The sequence below is a fragment of the Nycticebus coucang genome, chromosome 6 (assembly GCF_027406575.1).
Source record: "Nycticebus coucang isolate mNycCou1 chromosome 6, mNycCou1.pri, whole genome shotgun sequence".
In the NCBI taxonomy this organism is placed as follows: Eukaryota; Metazoa; Chordata; class Mammalia; order Primates; family Lorisidae; genus Nycticebus; species Nycticebus coucang.
This window is the reverse complement of record NC_069785.1, coordinates 121,860,531-121,881,395: the sequence shown is the minus strand read 5'-3', so window position 1 is coordinate 121,881,395 and position 20,865 is coordinate 121,860,531. Positions and strand designations below refer to the sequence as shown.

At 50.6% G+C, this 20,865-nt stretch overlaps 2 protein-coding genes across 7 annotated transcripts in view; one reads left to right on the top strand and one right to left on the bottom strand.

Annotated features, from left to right (window-relative positions):
• PCSK7 (proprotein convertase subtilisin/kexin type 7) overlaps positions 1-11,242 on the top strand; it is a 32,422-nt gene extending 21,180 nt beyond the window's left edge. For 3 of the 5 annotated variants that reach the window (XM_053593258.1, XM_053593256.1, XM_053593259.1), the window contains 6 exons: positions 7,777-7,933; positions 8,494-8,588; positions 9,406-9,499; positions 9,752-9,869; positions 10,170-10,808; positions 11,097-11,242. In XM_053593258.1, the coding sequence (XP_053449233.1) occupies positions 7,777-7,933; positions 8,494-8,588; positions 9,406-9,499; positions 9,752-9,869; positions 10,170-10,538 (833 nt within the window). In that variant the 3' untranslated portion in view covers positions 10,539-10,808; positions 11,097-11,242. Of the gene's footprint in view, positions 1-7,776; positions 7,934-8,493; positions 8,589-8,825; positions 8,908-9,405; positions 9,500-9,751; positions 10,809-11,096 lie in introns of those variants that run through there. The other 2 variants (XM_053593261.1, XM_053593260.1) reach the window with 2 other exon arrangements.
• An 872-nt stretch (positions 11,243-12,114) lies between these two features.
• On the bottom strand, positions 12,115-18,795 carry TAGLN (transgelin). 2 transcript variants are annotated; one of them, XM_053593270.1, is made up of 5 exons: positions 18,540-18,795; positions 14,087-14,278; positions 13,815-13,992; positions 13,288-13,390; positions 12,115-12,662 (listed from the first exon to the last, which is right to left on the bottom strand). In XM_053593270.1, exons 2-5 carry the CDS (start codon positions 14,264-14,266, stop codon positions 12,518-12,520), a joined length of 606 nt encoding a protein of 201 aa, XP_053449245.1. In that variant the 5' UTR covers positions 14,267-14,278; positions 18,540-18,795; the 3' UTR covers positions 12,115-12,517. The 2 variants fall into 2 exon arrangements, with proteins under 2 accessions (XP_053449245.1, XP_053449246.1); XM_053593271.1 differs by lacking the exon at positions 18,540-18,795 and adding an exon at positions 18,199-18,327.
• Positions 18,796-20,865: the final 2,070 nt, after the last annotated feature.

Below are 20,865 nucleotides of genomic sequence, written 5' to 3'. Positions count from 1 at the left end.
GGCATCATCATAGCTCACAGCAACCTCAAACTCCTGAGCCAAGCGATCCTCTTGCCTCAACCTCCCAAGTAGCTGGAACTACAGGCACCTGCCACCACACCAGGCTAAGTTCTCTGTTTTTATTAGACAAACGCTTTTTTTTTTCGGGGGTGGGGTTGTTTTGTTTTGTTTTTTCTTTTTGTTTGTTTTTTTTTTTATTAAATCATAGCTGTGTACATTAATGCAATCGTGGGGCACCATACACTGGTTTTATAGACCGTTTGACACATTTTCATCACACTGGTTAACATAGCCTTCCTGGCATTTTCATAGTTATTGTGTTAAGACATTTACATTCTATATTTACTAAGTTTCACATATACTTGTTTTGTTTTTTGAGACAGTCTCACTTTGTCACCCTCAGTAGAGTGCCATGGCGTCACAGCTCACAACAACCTCAAACTCTTGGGCTTAAGCCTCCCAAGTAGCTGAGACTATAGGTGCCCTCCACAACGCCCAGCTAGTTTTAGAGAAGAGGTCTTGCTCTAGCTCAGGCTGGTCTCAAACTCATGAGCTCAGGCAATCCACCTGCCTCAGCCTCCCAGAGTGCTAGGATTACAGGCTTGAGCCACCATGCCTGACTTAGAAACGGGATCTTACTCTTGTTCAGGCTGGTCTCAGACTCCTGAGCTCAAGCAACCCACCCACCTCAGCCTTCCAGAGTACTAGGATTACAGGTGTGAGCCAACATGCCCAGCCTACTTTTACATTTGCTGTAATAAAAATTTACAAGCTAGGTGTGGTATATGTATACCATGGAATACTATTCAGCCATTAAAAAAAATGGAGACTTTACATCCTTCGTATTAACCTGGATGGAAGTGGAAGACATTATTCTTAGTAAAGCGTCACAAGAATGGAGAAGCATGAATCCTATGTACTCAATTTTGATATGAGGACAATTAATGACAATTAAGGTTATGGGGGGGGAAGCAGAAAGAGGGACGGAGGGAGGGGGGTGGGGCCTTGGTGTGTGTCACACTTTATGGGGGCAAGACATGATTGCAAGAGGGACTTTACCTAACAATTGTAATCAGTGTAACCTGGCTTATTGTACCCTCAATGAATCCCCAACAATAAAAAAAAAAAAAATTTACAAGCTAGGATTATAGATATGACTGGTTCAAGCCTGTAATCCTAGCACTCTGGGACTGTGAGGCAAGAGGATCACTTGAGGCCAGGAGTTTGAGACCAGCCTGGGCAACACAGCAAAGCCTAGTCTCTACAAAGAATTAGAAAATTAGCTGGGCATGGTGGCATATGCGTATAGTTCCAGCTACTTGGAAGCCCAGGAGTTTGAGGTTGCATTGAACTGTGAGGATGCCACTATACTTTAGACAAGGTGATGGAGTAAGACCCTGTCTTTAAAAAAAAGTACATATGCCTATAAATGTTGTATTTATATACGTTATAAATACAATATAATATATATTTTAAAAATACTTAGGCTCGGGCGGCGCCTGTGGCTCAGTCGGTAAGGCGCCGGCCCCATATACTGAGGGTGGCGGGTTCAAACCCGGCCCCGGCTGAACTGCAACCAAAAAATAGCTGGGCGTTGTGGCGGGCGCCTGTAGTCCCAGCTACTCGGGAGGCTGAGGCAAGAGAATCGCTTAAGCCCAGCAGTTGCAGGTTGCTGTGAGCTGTGTGATTCACGGCACTCTACTGAGGGCCATAAAGTGAGACTGTCTCTACAAAAAAAAATAAAATAAAATACTTAGGCTTGGCGCCTGTGGCTCAAGCCGCTAAGGCACCAGCCACATACACCTGAGCTGGCAGATCCGAATCCAGCTGGGCCCGCCAAACAACAATGATGGCTACACCAAAAATTAGCTGGGCGTTGTGGCAGGCGCCTGTAGTCCCAGCTACTTGGGAGGCAGAGGCAGGAGAATTGCTTTAACCCAGGAGTTGGAGGTTGCTGTGAGCTGTGATGCCACAGCACTCTACCCAGGGCGACAGCTTGAGGCTCTGTCTCAAAAAAAAAAAAAACTTATAGCCAGGTGCCGTGGCTCACACCTGTAATCCTAGCACTCTCGGAGGCCGAAGCAGGTAGATTGCCTGAGCTCACAGGTTCCAGACCAGCCTGAGCCAAAGCAAGACCTCACCTCTAAAAATAGCTGGGCGTTGTGGCTGGGCACCTGTAGTCCCAGCTACTTGCAAGGGTGAGGCAAGAAAATCTCTTGATCCCAAGAGTTTGAGGTTGCTGTGAGCTATGATGCCACAGTTCTCTTTGTCACCAAGGGCGACAAAGTGAGACTGTCTCAAAACAAAACAAAACTGTGATTGACTTATTTTTAGAAGATACAGGGGACAAGTTAAGAAGAAAGTGTGGACATGGTGTCTTACATCCTCATCTGCCATAATAGAAAGTTGAGAAATGTCTCCAATTGATAAATGACAAAATAGCGGTACCTGTTTACTGTTTAGAAACAGGAAGGTAGATCCTAGAAGAAAACAAGTGAAGACAATAAAATGTTCCTCTTCTGGCGGCGCCTGTGGCTCAGTGAGTAGGGCGCTGGCCCCATATGCCAAGGGTGGTGGGTTCAAACCCAGCCCCGGCCAAACTGCAACCAAAAAATAGCCGGGCGTTGTGGCGGGCGCCTGTAGTCCCAGCTGCTCAGGAGGCTGAGGCAAGAGAATTGTGTAAGCCCAAGAGTTAGAGGTTGCTGTGAGCCGTGTGACGCCACGGCACTCTACCCGAGGGCGGTACAGTGAGACTCTGTCTCTACAAAAAAAAATAAAATAAAATAAAACGTTCCTCTTCCGGGGAGTAGGTCACGAAGGTTTGCAGTAAGGAAAGGGTAAGCAGTTATTCCCCCTCATTATAAGCACTTCAGAACCAATTTACATTCAAAATGACACATACTATACTATTTTGTTAGAAACAAGTGTCAGGGATGATGGGGAGGGTAGGGAGGAGCAGTGATAGTGAATATAAAGAGCATTCTCAAGAAGTCTGATGGAAGAGGAAAAGAAATAATATCTGATATGTGTGTTGCCTTAATATTTATTTGCTAAGTACCATTCTGAGCCCTTGTACCTGTATGAACTAACCTTATTCTCCTATTAATCCTATGAAGTAGGTACTATTACTAGCTCCATTTTATTTATTTTTATTTTTTTATTTTTATTTTTATTTTTTTTGCAGTTTTTGGCCAAGGCTGGGTTTGAACCCGCCACCTCTGGCATATGGGGCTGGTGCCCTACCCCTTTGAGCCACCTGCTGCCGCCCCACTAGCTCCATTTTATAGATAAGGAAACTTGTTCCATTCTCATAGCTAGTAAATGGCGGAGCTGGGATTTGAACCCAGGCTGGATTGCTCCAGAGCCCATACTCTTAACACTCATAGGTGGAAGGAAGAGAGGAATTGAAGAAAAGTTTATTTGTCCTTGTTTTTCATTTGTGGTAGGAAAGCTGTAAGCAAGAACATCCAGCCAAGAAGGTAGGTAATTGGGCTGGTCCAGGTGACTTTTTTTTTTTTTTTTTTGCAGTTTTGGCCAGAGCTGGGCTTGAACCCACCACCCGGGTATGTGGGGCCGGCGCCCTGCTCCTTGAGCCCCAGGCGCCGCCCCCAGGGTTTGACTCTTGCCAGATACTGCTGTGAAAGGATGAGGAAGCAAAGGGAACTTGAAAGTGTAAACAAGAAAGTTGGAGAGATGAGCTGCAGGATCTCAGCCAGTTAGGAAAACGGACCTTGATGGATTGTAAGAATATGAAAGGGTCAAGATGAGAATGAGGGGGGTTTGTTTTCAGAGAAGGTGGGACATTGGCTTTGACGGGAAGCAGACGGAATCGTGGGAAGTGCTCACGTGTACACACACGTACACGGAGCCGTCCGGGTGGATATTTACCGGCATGTTATTAAAAGCTCTGGGCGCCTTTTTGTTTTTACTTTTGCTCATCTGCTTTTCTAATTTATCTTTATTTAATTCCTTATATAATAAGAAAACCCACAATGAAAGTTACTTAAGCCATTTGGAAGTGAAGCAGCCTCGTGTAATGACCATGTCTGGGAATGGCCCTGGACGTGAGTGGCTGACGTGGGTGGGAGAAAGGGCTTTGCGGTTGGAGAGGTAAAGCATCATGAAGGCATGACATGGGAACCCTGGTGTCATGGTGGATGATGGGACGTGGCACTCTTCACTGAGTGAGGCGGGGAAACTAAGCAGGCGGTCAGTAGGAACAGGGAGTAAGGAGGACAAAAAGTGGGGTCATAGAAAGCCTTGAGCCTTCCCTCCTCCTCCCCCAGTCACAGTTACTCACGCACACAACGCCTCTCCCAGGGACAAGGCAGTGACTTGTTGGCTGGTCTTTTCTCACCGGTTCCTCTCTCTAGTTAATCCTGCCCACTGAAGTTGAGAGAAACTTTCCTTCAGTAGATTTTTAAAAAACCTCTGTCCTAAATCAAATATTTTGACCTGGTTGTTTGTACCCTTACATTAACCTAAAATAAATTTACTTTTCAAAACAAAAACAGGAAAAAAACCTCCATCCTTGGCCAGGCATGGTGGCTCGCGCCTTTATTCCTAGCACTCTGGGAAACAGACAGGAAGATCCCTAGAGCTTAAGAGTCTGAGACCAGTCTGAGCAAGAGCAAGACCCTATCTCTATCAAAAATAGAAAAACTAGCTGGGCATTGTAGTGGGCACCTGCAGTCAAAGCTGCTCAGGAGGCTGAGGAAAAAAGGATCACTTGAGTCAAGAGTTTGAGGCCGGGCGTGCTCACACCTGTTATCCCAGCACGCTGGGAGGCCAAGGCGAGTGGCTTGCCTGAGTTCACAAGTTCGAGACCAGCCTGAGCCAGAGCGAGACCTCATCTCTAAAAATAGCTGGGCGTGGGCAGCGCCTGTGGCTCAGTGGGTAGGGCGCCGGCCCCATATGCCGAGGGTGGCGGGTTCAAACCCAGCCCCGGCCAAACTGCAACAGAAAAATAGCCGGGCACTGTGGCAGGCGCCTGTAGTCCCAGCTACTTGGGAGGCTGAGTCAAGAGAATCGCCTAAGCCCAAGGATTTGGAGGTTGCTGTGAGCTGTGTGACGCCACGGCACTCTACCGAGGGCGATAAGGTGAGACTCTGTCTCTACAAAAAAAAAAAAAAAAAAATAGCTGGGCGTTGTGGCAGGCGCCTGTAATCCAAATTACTTGGGAGGCTGAGACAAGAGAATTAAGCTCAAGAGTTTGAGGTTGCTGTGAGCTATGATGGCATGGTACTCTGCTGAGGGCAACAAAGTCTCAAAAATAAATAAATAAATTTGAGGTTGCAGTGAGCTATGACACCGTGGCATCTACCCAGAGTGACAGAGCGTCTCAAAAAGAAAGAAAGAAAGAAAAACAAAAAAACAAAACCTCTGTCTTTGCTCAGTAATCTATAATAGGTAGGTCTCATTAGCTTGTTTAAAATAAAATTTGTTAAAGCTTTGTCCAACCAAGGTTCCCTGCTCCCTCCTTTCCATTCCTCTCTGAGCTGCTGCTGCTTTATTGCTGTCTGCCTTGCGTATTGGAATGAATTAATGGAAGAAAAAGTGCTTTATAATTATTTTTCTCAGGCCACAGTGGCTCAGGCCTATAATCACAGCACTTTGGGAGGCCAAGGCAGGAGGATCATTTGAGTTCAGGAGTTTGAGACCAGCCTAGGCAGCATAATGAGACCCTCTCTACATGAAAATTTATTTATTTTTTTTTTATTATTTGGGATTCAGCGACAGTACAAAGATTTAGGTTACACTGATTGCACTTGTTAGATACAGTCCCTCTTATAATTGTGTACAATTTTGAAAATTAGCCAGTCATGGTGGCACAGGCCTGTAGTTCCAGCGATTTGGGAGGCTGAGGTGGGAAGGACACTTGAGCCCAGGAGTTTGAGGCTGCAGTGAGCTGTGATCTCACCACTGTACTCCAGCCTGGCAACAGAGTAAGCCCTTATCTCTGGGGCAAAAAATAAAAGAAAGAATTATTTCTCATTGCAATCTAATTTCTTTTGCATTTTTATTTTATTTTTTTAAGACTAATTAAGTGCAGTAGTAAGAAGAGGGGAAAGAGGAGAACAAGAGTTCATCTGATGATGGACAACCACGTGAGGTAACTCACTTCCTTTGGACCAGCCAGCAATCTAATTTCTTTTCTTTTCTTTTCTTTTTTTTTTTTGGTTTTTTTTTTGAGGCAGAGTCTCACTTTGTTGCCCTGGGTAGAGTGCTGTGGTATCACAGCTCCAGCAACCTCCAACTCTTAGCCTCAAGCGATTCTCTTGCCTCAGCCTTCCAAGTAACTGGGACTACAGGTGCCCACCACAACACCTGGCTACTTTTAGAGATGGAGTCTCACTCTTGCTCAGGCTGGTCTTGAACCTGTGAGCTCAGGCAATCCTCCCATCTCGGCCTCCCAGAATGCTAGGATTATAGGTGTGAGCCACCACACCCAGCCAATCTGATTTCTTAAAGTCCCCAATTGAGCCTTCCACTTCAGTAGCTTTTTAAATTTTTTTTTAAGCTTTTTATTTTGAAATGACTATAGATTTATGGATAGTTGCTAAGAAATGTACAAGAGAAGTCCCACGTACCTTTCTCCCAATGTTAATGTGTCACACAATTATAACACAGCATAAAAACCAAGAAGTTGATGTTGGCACAATTCATAGAACTTATTCAGATTTCACCACTTACACATGCACCAGTATTTGTGTGTTTGGGAGTGCAATTTTATCACATCACATATGTAGCCTTAAATAACCACACCCACAACCAAGAGCCGAAAGAGACCATTGCCACAAGACTCCACCACACACTTTCCCTCCTCCCATTCCTGGCAGTTATCTGTTCTTCATCTCCACAGTTATGTTATTTCATGAACGTCATCTGTGTATCTTTTTGAGGTTGGATTTTTTCATTGACATGATTTCCTTGAAGTTTATCCCCTTCTCTCTCTGTCTCTTTCCTTCCTTCCTTCCTTCTTTCCTCCCTCCTTCCCTCCTTTTCTTTCTTTCTTTGTCTCATTCTGTCGCCCTTGGTAGAATGCTGGGGCATCATAGCTCACAGTGACTTCAAATTCTTGGGCTCAAGAATTCCTCTTGCCTCAGTCTCCTGTGTAGCTGGGACCACAAGCACCTGCCACAACCCTCGGCTATTTTTAGGAGAGACAGGATTTTGCTCTTGCTCAGGCTAGCACTGCAGTATTATTTTTTAATGAACTTTGTATTCTTTATGAGATTTTTTCATTCCTGCCTCTAGGAATGCCATTTCTCCCTCCTAGAATACTGTCCACTGACCCTCTCATCAATCTGGATTCATTTCCTTCTTCAGAGTGTGTCACTTCACTGTGCCCAAACCCATGTGACTCGTCTCTGTTCCCTTGTCAATTATATATATGTCTTCTGTCTCATATGCTTTTCCACTTGCAGGTAAAAGGCAGGGACTGTGTCCAACTTATCTTTACATTCCCAGCATCTAGTACAGTGCCGAAAATGTACTCAGTAAATAATTTGGGGATGAATGAACGACTGAAGTGGCTCTGTTGGATCTGATACTGTATCTTGAGAATGTGTTGTCTTCCCTGTTAGACTCTGAACTAGACCGTAAACTTGAAAGCAGCAAGTCCATTCCATTCACCAGCGTACACTAGGTCCCTGCTAGCATTGGTGTAAATGTTTGTGTGTGGCTTTCATGAGCACGTGCCTTTGTGTATGTTGGGACAAAGTGAGGGCGTGTTTGTGGGCTGGTTTCCCAGCTGCCCAGCCTGACTTTCCACAGTCAGCAGGATGGACCTGGAGATGTCGGGGCTGAAGACCCTGGAGCATGTGGCCGTGACAGTCTCCATCACTCACCCACGGCGCGGCAGCTTGGAACTGAAACTGTTTTGCCCCAGTGGCATGATGTCCCTTATCGGCGCCCCCCGCAGCATGGACTCGTACGTACACTTGGCCTGTGGTTCTCCAAGCTCTCTTTGCAGCTAGAGCTTTTCCAATGAAAAGATATGACAGAAGTGGACACTGGCACTTCAGGGCACTTCCCTGGCAGCGGGAAGCCATCCAGCACATGCTTTCTCCAGGTGCTAACAATGTGCTGGGCACCATGCTTTACATGCATTTTCTCTAATCCTTATAGGAACCCTGTAAAATAGACTTCGTAATTTCCTTTTACAGAAGGAAACAAGGCACAGAGCTAGTAAGTGCCTGGGAGAGTAAGAAGGAACCCGCATCTGCCCCCCAGCCTGTGCTCACGCCACACTTTATCCCTCCTGGCTATTGCAGCACCTTCTCCCACGGCAGGGATCCCTCCCTCCAAGAGACCCCAAGGGCATGGACAGCACTTGAGGACCGCCCCCCCTCCCCCCAGCCTCCGTGGCACCTTCCCAAATGGCTGTATCTCATTTCTGTAGCTACTACATTAAGAAAGGAATGTTTCTGGAGAAAGGGGTCAGCTCCCTGCGCCGTGCCTTGCAGGCTTCCTGCTGTGTTCTTTCCCCAGGGATCCCAATGGCTTCAACGACTGGACCTTCTCCACTGTGCGATGCTGGGGGGAAAGAGCAAAAGGGGTCTACAGGCTGGTTGTCAGGGACATAGGTAAGCCTCCCTGCCCTGCCCACAGGGCCCTGCCTTTCCTGCTCATCATCTGGTCCCTCTGCATCTTAGAGTCCCCACAGGAGGTGTCCCTGTGGAATGCACAGGGTTGTCACTGGACCAGGAGGGTTGATGCCAACAAGTATACCCCATCCAAAAAATGAGCATTGATATCTGAAACCGTTCATTTATATGACTTCTCATATTCCTTGGAGAAGTGACTGATCCATTTTTCCTCAGGATAGCAACAAAAATTCCTTGTTGAAACCACATTTCAAGTCCTTTCACATATAACCATCCTTCGGCCAGCCCTGGTAGGCAGGTAAGGGCAGGACTAATTTTCACCTTTTTCTTTTTTTTTTTTAACTGGCCCAGAGGTTTGAAGTGACTCATGGAAGGTCACAGTATCCGTGAATATCTAATATCTTCAGTATCAACAAAGAAAGTATAAATTGAGCCCAACCCTCCCAAATTCCAGTCAAGTTAGGTATTCACTAGACCAGTGGTTTTTAAACTTTTCTTTAATTTAGTAGAAAGACATTTTTTTTTTTTCAAGCAAAATCCCAGCTGCAACCTCAAAATATGAGAGATAAAGGCAAGCCTTCCCTGCTTTGGACTAGAACCTTTTGACTCTCCTTTCCATCTCTCAGGGTACCCAGCAAGGCTCTTCTGTAGAACTCTGGGCTCAGTGGGACACAGACAGCTACTACACGAGGCCATGTGCTCTGAGCCCCTTTGGGCGGTGGGGCAGGCAGGGCCTCTGCTGTTTGGCATGGCCAACAGGAGGGCTGGCTCATGACTACCCTGCTTGCTGCCCTAGGAGATGAATCGTTCCAGGTGGGCATCCTCCAGCATTGGCAGCTAACCCTGTATGGCTCTGTGTGGGGTCCAGTAGACATCAGGGACAGACAAAGGTATGTACGGCTGTATGTGTCAGAAGGGGGCTGGAGAAAGGGCCACCTAAGGAGCCCATCTCCCTCTGAGCCCCAACTGGCTTCCCAGTTCCAGTCTCAAGCCAGTAGGTAGAGCCATGGGCTGGTGGCTCACAGTATGCCCCCCTCTTTAAGCTATGGGACTTCCCTCTCTGCCGCAGTGACTTAGGAGGATGGGTGAGGACAGGTGGTATAGGAAACATGTTCAGTAGGGCATCCTTTTCTTCTCCATAGGCTGTTAGAAAGTGCCATGAGTGGAAAATACCTGCATGATGGCTTCACTCTGCCCTGCCCACCTGGGCTGAAAATTCCTGAAGAAGATGGTTACACCATCACTCCTAACACCCTCAAGGTACTGGGGCCACAACTCAAGCTATAGGCAGACAGGACTGTCCAGGGGGGAGGGGAGTGGGTCCTTGATGTGATGATCCAGGCGGCCCGGAGAATGATGGGTTGGGAGGACCTGGGTCCCAGCAGTGTGGTTCCCCAGCACTGTTCCTACCCTTCTAGCTACCTCTTAAAGGGCAGCCTGGGTTGGGGGGAAGCAGGAGTGGTTTGAGGTGGTCTGCAGAAGGGAAGAGACTTCCTGAGTTCTTTGTTCTGGGCTAAGAAACACTCCAGTCCCTCACACGGGTGCCTGACTTTCCTCCAGACCCTGGTGCTGATCGGCTGTTTCACTGTCTTCTGGACTGCCTACTACATGCTAGAAATATATTTGAGCCAGAGGAATGTGTCTTCCAACTCACTTTGTAGGAGTGGACCTTGCCACTGGCCCCAATGGAGCCGAAAAGCCAGGGAGGAGGGGACAGAGCTGGAATCAGTGCCACTTTGCAACAGCAAGGATCTAGATGGAGTGGAAGCAGAGAGCAGAGTTCCTCCCACTACCTCTGGCCTCCTTGCCCGAGACCTGCCAGATCAAGGAGACCGGAACCTGTCCCAGAACAACAAGAGTGCCCTGGCCTGCTCTCATCAGCACCAACCCCTACACCTTCCGCAGGGGAAGGAGGAGCAGATCTGCTGATAGCAGGGCTTCACAGGCTCAGTGTGGCACAAGCTCTCGCGTCCCTAAAGTGGGGAAGCTTACAAAGCTGCTCCCAAGTTCCAGGAGCTCTGGAGGGGAAGCAGTCCTGATGCTTCCATATGGAATCTGTGGCCTAAACAGCATCCTCTGACTACGCTTAGAAGGGTGAGGGCCTTCCTAAGGTACAAGTGGCAGAGGATTGGTACCAGACAGCAGTCTGGCAAGAGCCATAGGATCTTCCTCCAGCTAAAGAGGAGTTTTGGCAAGAAGGTCTTGGATGGGCGGCGCCTGTGGCTCAGTGAGTAGGGTGCCGGCCCCATATGCTGAGGGTGGCGGGTTCAAACCCAGCCCCGGCCAAACTGCAACAAAAAAAAAAAAAATAGCCGGGTGTTGTGGCGGGTGCCTGTAGTCCCAGCTGCTTGGGAGGCTGAGGCAAGAGAATCGCGTGAGCCCAAGAGTTAGAGGTTGCTGTGAGCCGTGTGACGCCACGGCACTCTACCCGAGGGCGGTACAGTGAGACTCTGTCTCTACAAAAAAAAAATAAAAAAAAAAAAGAAGGTCTTGGATAAGAGATAGGTGCCTCCTTGGGAGGCCTCCATCCTCATCTCTCTTGGGCAAACCAGTTGTCTAGGTGCCCCCCTTGCATGGGGCCCCCAGACCATGCCTGGGTTGAGAAGGTGCTGCCCTGGCCAGGAGAGCATCTCTACGAAAACATCACTGGGGTCACTTGGGCAGAGGACTTAGGGATAGGCTCTGGGAAGAGCCCCCAGATATGCCTGTCCCAAACGCAGCTGCCTCCATTATCCTTACCCCAGATCCCAGATCAGAAGCCAACCTTGAATGCACCCTATTCCCTCACCATTACCCCTGCCCTCTGTCCTTCTGAAGGACTGGTGCGGTGCTCATGGCACAGCTGGGAGTGGGTACGGCTGCCATGGGCCTGTGCTACTTCAGAAGGGGATCCTGCAGCAGAGGTGAGGGGCGAGATGTGTGTTTTTTAGGAGGCAGCCTTGGGAGCCACAGCAACCCCAGTCCTGCGACCACCCTGTCTTCCTCTGCAAAGTGCTCAGGGAAATGGCCTTAGCCCTGGAGGTCAGCTGTCTGCCTCTCAGGTTGTGACTCTGCCTTCCTTTCTTGGCCTCCCAAGCTAGTTGGCTGATTGGAGATTTTTTTAATGCTTAAGATTTGGCTTTCTCTTTTCACAGCACATTTTGTTGAATTTTTTTCTGCACAGCTTTTCCAAAATAAAAACCTTCCAAACAATTCTGCCACCCCCACCTCCTTCCTTCTGCATCCCCAAAGCTAATGCAAGTTGAAAAGTGGCTTCCCTTTTCCTTCAATCCCTGAGACTCACTCTCCTAATCCACAGCCTCATTCCCTGGAAAGAATCAGACCCTCCTAGAGTCTTGAAGTATAATGGGTCCTTCAGAGGATAGCAGCCAGGAACACATGTAAACTCAAGACACCTGCCTGTTCCTGCTCTAATTTCCTAGCACTGTAACGGAAGTGACTAGGGCAAATCAAACTCTGCTGGCCAGGCCTGAGGAAAGATTGATGTATATATATTTTTTTTTCCTTTTTGAGTTTCAACTCAAAAGATATTCCAGGAAAAGAGAGAGGGAGGCTGGGCTGGGTTTCCTTCAATGGGCTTTTGATGCCAAGGAGGATGATGGACTTGCCCCAACCCAGCTTTACCCCCAGCCCACTTCCACCCGAGCAGAGTCCAGGGGAGAGACAGTTGAGGTGGCAGGGCAGCTGGGAGGGAAGGGCTAGGGCAGTGGTGCTCTGGGGCAAGAGGTCGGGCTGAGGCTGGGGAGGTGGAAAGGAGCTGTCCACGTGCAGTCCCCTTTGCTCAGTGACAGAACGTCAAAGCTTGGCCAGGGCTGAAGGAACTACACAGGTGGGGGTGAGGCAGGCTAAGCGATGGCTGCAGCCAAGGAACTAGGGCAGGGAAGGGCTCAGGGCTGGCCCTCCCCTCTCTAACTGATGATCTGCCGAGGGCGTCCGTAGCCTGTCATGCCGGCCTGGGAGGCCCCTTTGTTGCTGCCCATCTGAAGGCCAATGACATGCTTTCCTTCCTGCAGTTGGCTCTCTGTGAACTCCCGCTTATGCTCCTGTGCTTTCCTAGAAGAGGAGGAATCAGGATAAAGACTTGGCAGGACTGCATGCTTTCCACCTGTTCTCCGATCCCTCTGTTACTTCCTAGTGCAGTCCCAATGCCTTCCTAGTCACTTCTTCTTTTTACTTAATCTAGCTTGGCCCATAGGCGAGGAATGAGACTGGCTGAGAAAGCAAGGAATCGGGAAGTGTGAGGGGCCCGGCACAGTGGCGCACGCCTGTAATCCTAGCACTCTGGGAGGCTGAGGAGGGTGGATTGCCCGAGCTCAGCCTGAACAAGAGTGAGACCCCATGTCTACTAAAAATAGAAAAACTAGCTGGGCATTATGGCGGGGGCCTATACTCCCAGCTACTTGGGGAGGCTCAGTCAAGAGGATTGCTTGAGTCAAGAGTTGGAGGTTGCTGTGAGCCATGATGCCACAGCACTCTACAGGGCCATAGAGTGAGACTCTGCCTCAAAAAACAAAAAAGAAGTATTAGGGTCTCCTTCCCCCCTCCCATCCTTGACCTTCACTTCGTCTCTTCCTGGCTATCACCTCCCTACCCACTCCCACAGGCTGTTTAGCCTAAGCCGCCCCCTGCCATGCAGAGACCCACGCTCAGAGTGCAGGGCATCCCTGCGGCCACATACTTCATAAACCAGTTGGGATCTCCACGGTAGTGCCCGTCATTCTTGGTCACTGCCAAGCTGCCCAAAGCCATCAGGGTCCTCTGCACTGCTGCCATATCTTTGCCTGTGAGAAGAAAAAGGAGAGCAGGGACAAATGTCAGGACTGTATAAAACAGGACCCAAGCCAAGGCCTGCCCCCCCCCATGGAAAAATGGCCAAACTAGGGTGGTGCCTGTGGCTCAAAGAGTAGGGCAACGGCCCCATATACTGGAGGTGGTGGGTTCAAACCCAGCCCTGGCCAAAAACTGTAACAACAACAATTAAAAAAAAAAAAAAGAAAGAAAGAAAAATGGCCAAATTAGGACGAGAGTTGTCCCTAAATCGAAGGACGTTTCAGTTGATCCCACAGGCCCTGGTGAGTGTGGTGTGGAATTCTCCTGGCATCTCCCATTCCCACTGTGCATAGACTAGGAAACCCCTTGTGACAAATTTTGATCATTTCCTTCCTCAGCATCCGTCTTCCACCTGCCCAGCCCTTTTTCTCATACCTTCAAAGAGATCCACAGTCTGGAACATGTCAGTCTTGGTGACCCCATAGTCCTCAGCTGCCTTCAGGAACTGAGCCACCTGCTCCATCTGCTTGAAGACCATAGAGGGCGGGTTCTCTGGCACCTTCACCGGCTTGGAGCCCTCGGAATACAGGCTGTTCACCAGCTTGCTCAGAATCTGCCGGGCACAGGGCAGAGCTTGGCACTCAGCTCGGGGGCCCATGACTTGCAGGGTGGCATAGCCCAGTCCCCTTTCCCAGAGTGCTACTCACCACGCCATTCTTCAGCCAGACCTGGAAACCCAAGCGCCCACGGTCTGGGCGACCCACGTCAGGGCCACACTGCGCTACAATCCACTCCACCAACCGTTCCTCCAGCTCCTCGTCATACTTCTTTTCAATTTTAGATTGCACTTCACGGCTCATGCCGTAGGAGGGACCCTTGTTGGCCATGCTGGGGGAGAGCTAAGGCAGGACAGGGTGGAGGAAGAAAGGAGGGAGAGCGTCAGAGGAGCAGGGAGCGGCTCTGCTTTCAGCTGTGCCAGGCCAGCCTTCTGGCTCTGTGCAGGGCACTTGGTCATCCTAGACATTAATCACAGCACTACCCACCTGGGCCAGGCCCAGCCCCTTAGTCCAGAAGCCTCTCTGAACTTGAACACCAGGAAAAGGTCTGGAGCAGGGGTGGGTAAACGTTTGTTGCAAAGGACCAGACAGTAAATATTTTAGACTTTGCAGGCCATATGGTCTCTGCTATTGGAGCATGGGAGCAGCCATAGATAATATGTGAACTCATGAGCATAACTTTGTTCCAATAAAACACTTAGAAAAGGCCGGGTGTGGTGGCTCACACCTGTAATCCCAGCACTCTGCGAGGCCAAGGCAGGAGGATCACCTGAGCTCACAGATTCGAGACCAGCCTGAGTCACAGCAAGACCCTGTCTCTAAAAATAGCCAGGCATTGTGGTGGGCTCCTGTAGTCCCAGCTACTTGGAAGGCTGAGGCAAGAGAATCACTTGAGCCCAGGAGTCTGAGGTTGCTGTGAGCTGTGATGTCATGGCACTCATCCAAGGGCGACAAAGTGAGACTCTGTCTCAAAATAAATAAATAAATAAATAAAATATAAACAAAATAAACATAGCTGGGTGTTGTGGCGGACGCCTATAATCCCAGCTACGTGGGAGGCTGAGGCAAGAGAATCAATCACTTGAGCCCAGGAGTCTGAGGTTGCTGTGAGCTATGACACCATGGCAGTCTACCAGGGCAACAAAGTGAGACTCTGTCTCAAAAAAAAAAAAAAAAATAGACAGTAGGCTGGACTTGGCCTGTGGGCTATAGGTTGACAACCCCTGGTCTAGAGCATTCTTTCTTTGCCAAGACTGGCCACAGAGGCACTGGAGAGGCCTTCCAGAGGCCACCTTGTGTCCCACAACAAAGCCAGCAGGTGTCTTTGTCCAGCTAGTTATGAGGTGGGTTCCCACCTCTACCTCGAGGAACAGTTACCTCAAACTCTCACTTTCCCCTCTAGCTCAGAGGCTGGAACTCCAGAACTCCATCTCTCCAGGTCAGCTCAGGTCTGGCCAGCAGCTGAAGAAGCTCAAACCTACCCATCCCTGGCATGGTCTAGAAAACCACTAAAGCCCAAGAGCTCTTGGTAAAGAAGCTGGACTTTCTGGGCAGCGCCTGTGGCTCAAAGGAGTAGGGCGCCAGCCCCATATGCCGGAGGTGGTGGGTTCAAACCCAGCCCCGGCCAAAAACTGCAAAAAAAAAGAAGCTGTAATTTCTCAGCAGAGAGAGGTATACCCAGCAGCTCTCCCTCATGCCCTCAGGCTCTTGGCCACTGGAGTAGCTGGAGTAACCAAGAAGTCAGAGTCTCTAGAGACATTCCAGAGCCAAGAATCTGCCAGCAGAGCAGGGGAAGCCCTGCCCTATCCAGCATTTGCCATCCGGAGGGCCTGGGCCCGGTGCTTCTTGGAAGAGCCTTGCTAATGGAGAGAGGAGGTGTGGAAGCAGGCCCAGGCAGGCAGGTCACTGGGTAGACATGGGTGTGGGTGGTCAAGAGGAACCTGGCCTGGCCACAGGGGTCACCCAGGGGTGGTGTACCTTCAGCCCTGCTTTTGTCTGAAGAGTCTTCCAAAAGAGGGACCAAAAGAGTCCAAATCCATCCCCTAGCCTCAGAGAGATCAGAAACTGGGACAGGATAATGGTCTCATGAGGTAGGCCGTCAGCACATTCACCCAGCTCCCTCTCTGGGGAGAGTTGAGACCCTTCCCCACTCCCACCCAGCCCCCGCGGGAAGCAGGGTGAACACTGCCACATCACACTGGTCCCAGGCCAACTGCCAAGCCCACTGCCCTGTCCTTCCTTTTCTCTCGTGGCTGACCACCTATCTGAGCTTGAGTTCCCTGTCTGGGAACTGGGGATTATGTCATTGATCTCAGAGGGCTATGAAAATGAGACAGTGTCTGTGAACTACCCCACACACTGCCCGTCCCTTAGCTGAGCTCCTTGAAATGCCAGTTGGATTGCTGCCCAGAGCCAGTCTCCTGATAATGACCTGGGAGACAGCCATTCCTTGACTGAGGAGTAAAAATCTACAAGTGTTCCTCCCACTCCAGCCTTCATCCCTTCTCAAAATCATTCCCTGAGCAGAGAACAGAGTTTTAGAAAGAAATCACTAGGGTGGCGTCTGTGGCTCAAGGAGTAGGGCGCCAGCCCCATATACCAGAGGTGGGTTCAAACCTGGCCCCGGACAAAAACTGCAAAAAAAAATAAAAATAAAAATAAAAAACATTAAAAACATGAAAAAAGAAAAGAAAGAAATCACTAAATAGACTCACCTACATGTCAGCCACTGGAAAACTCACTCTTTTTTTCTTTCTTTTTTTTTGCAGTTTTTGGCCGGGGCCAGGTTTGAACCCACCACCTCCGGTATATAGGGGTCAGTGTCCTACTCCTTTGAGCCACAGGTGCCGCCTGACAACTCACTTCTCTAGACATCTCTTTCCTTATTTGTGAAGTATGGGTTGGACCACTCTGAGGACATGGTTCTCTGGGCACCGAGGGGGAGATGGACTCCCTGTCCCCACCACCCTTCTCCTAGCCAGTGATACCAGAGAGCCCAAGGCAGAGGCTATTCAGCTACAAACAGCCATGTCCCTCACTTCCCCACCCCATCCTATATCCCACCCCCACTTCCCAACCACCCAAGGGTCCTGGGCAAGGAGCTATGGTCAAAATGCCCAAGGTAGGTGGGATCAGATGATTTCAGCCAGTCCTACATCCTGGCCTCCACCCCAGACTTGGTCTCTGCCTTTGTCCACCATCCCAGACCCGCACCCACTGCCTTCTCTCTCCTATCCTGCTCATATCCGGCACCCACCCACCCTACTGCAAGAACAGGATGGAAGAGCATGTCCCCCCCCACTCCCAGTTTCAGTCTTGGGAGGTTCAGAACAGACAGTACAAGTCCAAGTGTCAAGGCTCATAGTGACAAGTATACCATGTTGCAGCCGCTCAATCTGGAGACTATATACGGAGTTTAGTCAGACAAGGGAGGGTGTGAACTGCGCACCACCCCCACCTCCACCTGGCACCACCATCCTTTCCCTTCTTCCTCCTGGGGAAGGTCTGCAAGGGAGAGGCCCTGAGGGATTTCCTTCAAGTCCTCTAATGAAGACCTCCCCAGTCTCAACTTAGAGCCATTGTGAAGAGGAAAGAGACGAAGATGGCTACAGGGCAGCCCGCTCAGAGGCATGAAGACAACAGATTCCTCCCAGGACAGCACAGACAGTGACGGGCAGGAGGCCTGGCTTTGACCCTCCTGCCCTGTGGCTCCTGTCGGGGCCCCGCCCCTGAGCTGCCCGTGGGTGACACTGGGCAGTGGAGACAGTATAAAGTCCAGCTACAAAGGGACAGGTGGCACCACCTACCAGCAGGAGCTCAGAATAAACAAGCAGAACCAGGGTCTGTTCAGGACTGCTGTGCCCCCTCTCTCTACCTGGGCAGGAGTGAGCACAGCTGGATCTCTGCGTGGGCATGGAGGTGGCTCATCTCAATTCTGGGGACACAGAAGAATGCCCCTGCTACATAACTGCATGCCCACCGTCATTGCTAGCCTTTTGATAGTGACCACAAAGGGGAACCAGCAAGGGTCCCAGGGCTGTACTGCCCCTCACTCCAAAGCTCCACCACCACTCCCTGCCCACAGTAAGGGTGACATTCCACTCTGAGGGTGGACTGGAAGGGCAGCTTTCTCCCCCATCCCTGCATCCTGCCAGCCCAGGCTATTCCCAATACAAAAAGAGTTCTATGGTCCTTGACATTGCCTCCTGGGCTGTCCCTAGGACCCTTGTCCTTGCCCCACTCTCCAGCACAAGCGTACTCACACACTCCTTCCCTCCTTGGAGGTCCTCCTAGAGGGCTGACAGACAACAGAGCCTTAGCCTAACTAGACAAGTCCTTGAGCCCAGCACACACCCTTTGGATGTGACTGGCTGAAATGGGGAACCTCCCTCTCACTCCAGTGGTTTCCACCACCAATTCCCCTGAACCAGCCACCCAGTCTGAGGGAGACATGGGACCCTAGCAATGCCATCCCACCCTGTCTGGAGATTAGGAATTCAGCCCACTGAGAGGGTGGGCTTGCCCCCTGGCCAGGGCCTGCAGAGCCCTGCCTGGAATGCACCCACTGCCACCCTCAAGCTCCAGCCCCAACAAATGCACTTACGGGGTTCCTCAGGGCTTGCAAGGAGTGAAGTCTCCGTGTCTGGACTTGGACAGACAGGATGGGGCGCTGGCTGGATGAGAGGTTTAAAGGGCTGCCACCGTGGTGATGTCAGCCTCCCCCGCCAGCTCCCTCTCGCCCCCTCCCTACTGGAGGAAACCGGCTTCACTCCCCACACCAGCCCCCCCAGTGACTCTACACAGGCTCCATATTTGGGGAAAGACACCAAGTTGGAGCAGTCTGCCCGGGGGCTGCCGAGACATTCTCTGCGTGCTTTGGAGATGGAGAAGGCCTGGGCGGGGCTGCACCGCCAGCAGGGAGTCGGCCGGGAAAAGCCTTTTATGGACAGGACCATGAGGCCTTCCCTGCTGCCCTGCTTAGGACTGTTCCTTCACTGTTCCCTGCCTTGCCTCCGAGTTTGAAGTTTGAGAAGAGGAGGAGTTTAGAGTCTGGCCACAGAGAGAGCCAAGAAGCTAGGAGTGCTAGGGATCCCTGGGGTTTGTGGGGGACAAACTAGACACCCTCCCCTCCTGGAGCTTTAAGCTCTAATCCGAGGATCTACTTCACGCCAGGCACTTTGCAAATAATCTTAATACTCACAGCTACTACCCCCATTTTACAGATAAGGAAACTGAGACTCAGAGTGCACCTTACCCAGTCCTACATGGTAAGTGGTGAAAGGCAGAATGTGGGCACCCCCGCCAAGCTCTTTGTAAGGGCTGGAAGGATACTCAGAGCCACTCTTTCAGCTGTACCATTCGGTTCAAGTTGAGAATATCTACCAACAGTTGGGGTGGGATTTTTTTTCTTTTCTTTTTTTTTTGAGACAGAGTCTCCCTATGTCGCTCTCGCTAGAGTGCCATAGCAGCACAGCTCACAGCAACCTCAAACTCTTGGACTTAAGCTATTCTCTTGCCTCCTGAGTAGCTGGGACTACAGGCGCACGCCACAACACCCGGCTATTTTTTGGTTGTAGTTGTCATTGCTGTTTGGCAGGCCTGGACTGGTGCATGTGGCTGGCGCCCTAGCTGCTGAGCTACAGGCGCTGAGCCAATTGGGGTGAGATTTGAGGCCTCCATAGTAGCTGAGATAATTGTGACCTTGACCCAGAAGGTAGTGATAATAAAAAGGGTCTCTAAGCCCCGGCAGGGCCGGGGGACTAACCCTGGGGTAGGAGACAGAGGTTGGTATTGTGCCTCCTTGTCCTGGAAAGCAGACTGGATTCTATGCCCGCAGGAGGGAGACCCACTGACATCTTGCTTGCACCTGGTTCAGCTTCTGGAGTCTCAGGGAGTGATAGGAGATTAAGAAACGTGAAAGAGGGCGGCGCCTGTGGCTCAGTGAGCAGGGCGCCGGCCCCATATACCGAGGGTGGCGGGTTCAAACCCAGCCCCGGCCAAACTGCAACAACAACAAAAAATAGCCGGGCGTTGTGGCGGGCGCCTGTAGTCCCAGCTACTCGGGAGGCTGAGGCAGGAGAATCGCCTAAGCCCAGGAGTTGGAGGTTGCTGTGAGCTGTGTGACGCCACGGCACTCTACCGAGGGCCATAAAGTGAGACTCTGTCTCTACAAAAAAAAAAGAAAGAAAGAAACGAAACGTGAAAGATTTCCAAGGGATCTCTGAGCTGCCTGCGGTGGCCCTCTGTCCCTCATCCTAGGGCACATAGTAGGGCGGACCTAACACTCTCCTCTACACACACCCCAGCACCATTGCGAGCGGAGCAAGAGCCCAAGAGAGGGGCCACCAATTCGGGCTGTCAGAGGGGCTGCCGCAAAAGTCCCGCCCCACAGCCACACTGCTCGCCCTGAGCTTGGTGGAGCATAGAGCCACAGCGCCTCCCAGTGGCAGTTTCCGGGAAAGGCACGGAGAGGAGCCGCGGATTGGCAAGCAAAAACCCATTCCCGCCATCCCGGGAACCTGCACACCCTGGCTGTCTTGAATTCATCGATTCCTTGGCCTCGAAATTTTGCTCTCCTTGGCCGGCTGAAGTCTAAATAAACCTTTCAGGACATTTCAAAACCACCTCCCCTTGGAGCCTGTCCACCATCCATTACCATCTTCTCTGAGCACCTGCCCCCTCCTCCTGCACCATCTCCCTCCACACCAGGGAGCACTGCCTGGGCCTGCAGCCTGGGGGGCGCCCAGGTGGGAAGTAGAGCCAGCTTGTCTGGAGGGTGGTGGCCTGGTGAGTGGGGATCTCTGATGGGATGGCATGGCTAAGGCTTTGTCAGTAACTGGCCTCTGCCCAGCACAGTACCTTAACGCATGGCAGTCTCCTGCCAAGTTTGCTGAATTCATGCTATTGCTCCAGAGAGAGGAAAAAAGGGG

Bases quoted from the DNA above. Each gene is read 5' to 3' on its own strand.
- TAGLN (XM_053593270.1), bottom strand. From the start codon at position 14,266: ATGGCCAACAAGGGTCCCTCCTACGGCATGAGCCGTGAAGTGCAATCT. The intron at 13,993-14,086 runs GTGAGTAGCACT...TGTGCCCGGCAG, and splicing joins TCTGGCTGAAGAATGGCGTG to ATTCTGAGCAAGCTGGTGAA. The intron at 13,391-13,814 runs GTATGAGAAAAA...TTCTTCTCACAG, and splicing joins GACTGTGGATCTCTTTGAAG to GCAAAGATATGGCAGCAGTG.